We start from the raw sequence: 2,969 nt of genomic DNA, 5'->3' as shown, positions 1-2,969 counted from the left end.
ATAGTTATCCAACTCACCAAAAGATTAGGCCACCCGTGCACACATCACTTTACCACACAAAATTTGGATTGGGACATTATATTCATCCTCATTAATAATTTGAGATTCAGTCTCACAATGAAAGTAGTTCATTTTTAGGGTTTTAATAAAACAACTAAAATATGACTAAAGGTGGGCTGTGAGTACATAGTTTTGTTGATCATGCTCATGACAAATAAGGGCCAGTTCACGAAAAACCCTTGGAAGAGTTATCCATACTTACCACAAGCTAGGATGGGAAACAAGTGAACTAAAATATAGTTTTCTTTTTTTCCTAGGCACCTAGGCAAGGGTAGGAGGGATGGAGTTAGGTCGGCTCGAAGATTTGTTCATCGACTATCGGATCTAACGTGGCATAAGGGACGTAGCCTGCCTTTGATACCCTAAGTCCTCAAATTCCGTACTCAGATATTTATTCGATGATATAATATTTAATGTTTAAGATAAGATTCAGTCATACATTTAAAAATTTCGACTATCAATATATAGTAATAGCTTTATACAATCCAATGTTTCTATCATAGTATGATGATACTTCTTCAAGGCATATCTACATATATCATTTGTTTTATTTTTTAAACTAAGCATTTGAAAAACAATTTATTGTGACTGTTTGAAAATTTTGGACAGATATTTTCTTGAATATCAAATATTTATGGCTGGAGAGAGCATTAGAAGAGAAATACTGATTAACATTCAATGTTAAACACCTTGTAAAGCCAATTTCATTTCATATTTCCATGTTCCTGAGGCGGAGCATTAAAAAATTGGCTCTTTCTCGCTAATGCTACTCTGTGCCCAATGTGAGGGGTTTATCCTAAATCATCTTCCAACCTTCAGTCTTAAATCTTGTTACCTTCTTGTTTTTCTTAGACTCCACTCAGTTCTTCGTGTGGTAATATCCATAAGCAGTCTTCAAAATATATATTTGAGTATTGCCTTCTCCAACCTTATATTTTTTTAAAAACAGTAAATACATTGAAATATATTTTCAAATATTAATATTTCTTATTACTAACGGGTTAATATTGTAATGTTTATTTTACTTCATCAAATTCTACTGGAGTACTTGACCGCCTAAACTATTTTCCTCACGTTACATCCCTACCCAAAGAAAACTATTGAAAATGTTCCATTTAATTCCCTAATGGCATTTCTTTTTCTCTCTTATTTTGCACTAAAATTTGATAGGACAACTTACATCTCAAAATTCCTTTTAATGTTCTATCACTGTTTACATAGCTTTAAAGCTTATAAGGATAAATTAAATATCACAATTTTAATGTTCAAACAAACTGCCATTATAAAAATAAAAATATTTTCGAACTACCATAATGGTGTCAAATGTGGCTCCCAAAAAATGTCAAGAGGAAAATAAATATTATTTATTAGATTATAGCGAATCATTTTGAATGTGTGATCCAATAAAATAGTGTGACAGTGTGAGAGAGTAAACCGAAATATTTTTCCTTCTATAGATAATCTAGGACTTCGTCCATTTAAGACCGGATCAGGCGCAGCCGCGTTTTGTGGATGCTATCGGAAAAGGCATAACCAACGACCAAGACGGCACTTGGTCAAGAAAAAAAAGAAGTGCTCACCACTTCCACTTGGTCCCGTTTTATATCATTATATGTCATCATCATTAGATGGAGATGGACACAAATTACACAAACTTAAATACTCCACTGGTTGTCTCCAAATAGTACCTATTTGGAATAATTATTTAGCTTTTTTTAGGATATATTTACAAACCAAAAATAGTTTAGGAATAAAACTGTTATATAAGTGTTCTTAGTGATTTAAAATCCAAGGCGGTAAAAATAAACCACGATAAAAAATCTCAAAATTAATTCTAAATTTATGATTAAAAATTTAAATTTTGAATTATAAGCTTAAGGCAAAGCGAAAGGATGGATGCGACTGATTCTTGAAGTCAAGTCCTCCCAAAAAAAACAAAAAAATAGATATATAAAGAACGAGAGCTCCTCGAGCTGACAGAACACAAAAATTGATAGACACCTCTCCTGTCCTGCTGGTAGCTAGCAAGCAAGCAACCGAGCTTCCATCCATCCGGTCGCCGGGGATGTTCGACGATGGCTGCGGCGACTGCTGCTATCGGTGTAGGGACTTCTGCTGGTGCCTCCTCTGCGTCCTCATCCTCCTCGCCATCGCGCTCGTCGTCGTCCTCGTCGTCGCCTTCGGCTTCGTCGTCCAGCCCTCCGTCACCGTCGACGACGCCGCGCTCACCCGCCTCGCCCTCGCCGCCGCGGCGCCCACCACGGCGCTCGCCTACAACCTCTCGCTCGTCCTCGTTGTCCGCAACCGGAACTGGGCCATGTCCATGAAGAACGTGGAGCCCCTGGAGGCCGCCTACAAGTTCGACGGCCAGCAGTTCGACCGCGTCCAGATCGCCGACAAGGGCGCGAGGCACGGGCCCAAGAAGACGGTGGTGTACAGGCTCTCGTCGGGCAGCGACGCCGCGGCCGCGTCCCTGGGGAACGCCGGCGTCGCCGAGTTCAAGAAGGAGAACGCGACGGGGACGTTCGAGGTGGAGGTGGCGGTGTCCGGCAAGGTGAGCTACACGGCGCGCATCACCAAGTGCAAGATCGAGGCGGCGTGCAAGCTCAAGCTGCAGCTCGCGCCGCCGGGGCAGGCGCCGGCGGCGCTGGTGTTCGAGAAGGTCAAGTGCAAGCTTGCCAAGGCGGAGAAGAACTGCTAGCTAGTGGTTGTTGGGTCAATTGGATTTGAATGTGTTTTTTTGTGCAATTGTGTTTAAATAATTTGCCAAGTGGTGTTTGTTAATTGCTACTGTACTACACTTGTGTGTGTTTTAGTCTATTAATTTTACCCACTCTGCACCAAGTGGTTGGGCGTAATTTAGGTGGTGTTTAGATTGAGAAAATTTTTAGGAGAAGCGTCACGTCAAA

At 40.7% G+C, this 2,969-nt stretch overlaps 1 protein-coding gene across 1 annotated transcript; it reads left to right on the top strand.

The window, feature by feature from the left end:
• Positions 1 to 2,060: 2,060 nt before the first annotated feature.
• On the top strand, positions 2,061 to 2,969 carry LOC102701463. The gene has a single exon (XM_040526260.1). It carries the CDS (start codon positions 2,126 to 2,128, stop codon positions 2,759 to 2,761), a length of 636 nt encoding a protein of 211 aa, XP_040382194.1. The 5' UTR covers positions 2,061 to 2,125; the 3' UTR covers positions 2,762 to 2,969.

The sequence above is a fragment of the Oryza brachyantha genome, chromosome 7, assembly GCF_000231095.2.
Source record: "Oryza brachyantha chromosome 7, ObraRS2, whole genome shotgun sequence".
In the NCBI taxonomy this organism is placed as follows: domain Eukaryota; kingdom Viridiplantae; phylum Streptophyta; class Magnoliopsida; order Poales; family Poaceae; genus Oryza; species Oryza brachyantha.
This window is presented reverse-complemented; position numbering and strand designations above follow the sequence as displayed.

What these genes read in the sequence shown, in the direction of transcription:
- LOC102701463 (XM_040526260.1), top strand. Translation starts at nt 2,126, where the DNA reads ATGTTCGACGATGGCTGCGGCGACTGCTGCTATCGGTGTAGGGACTTC.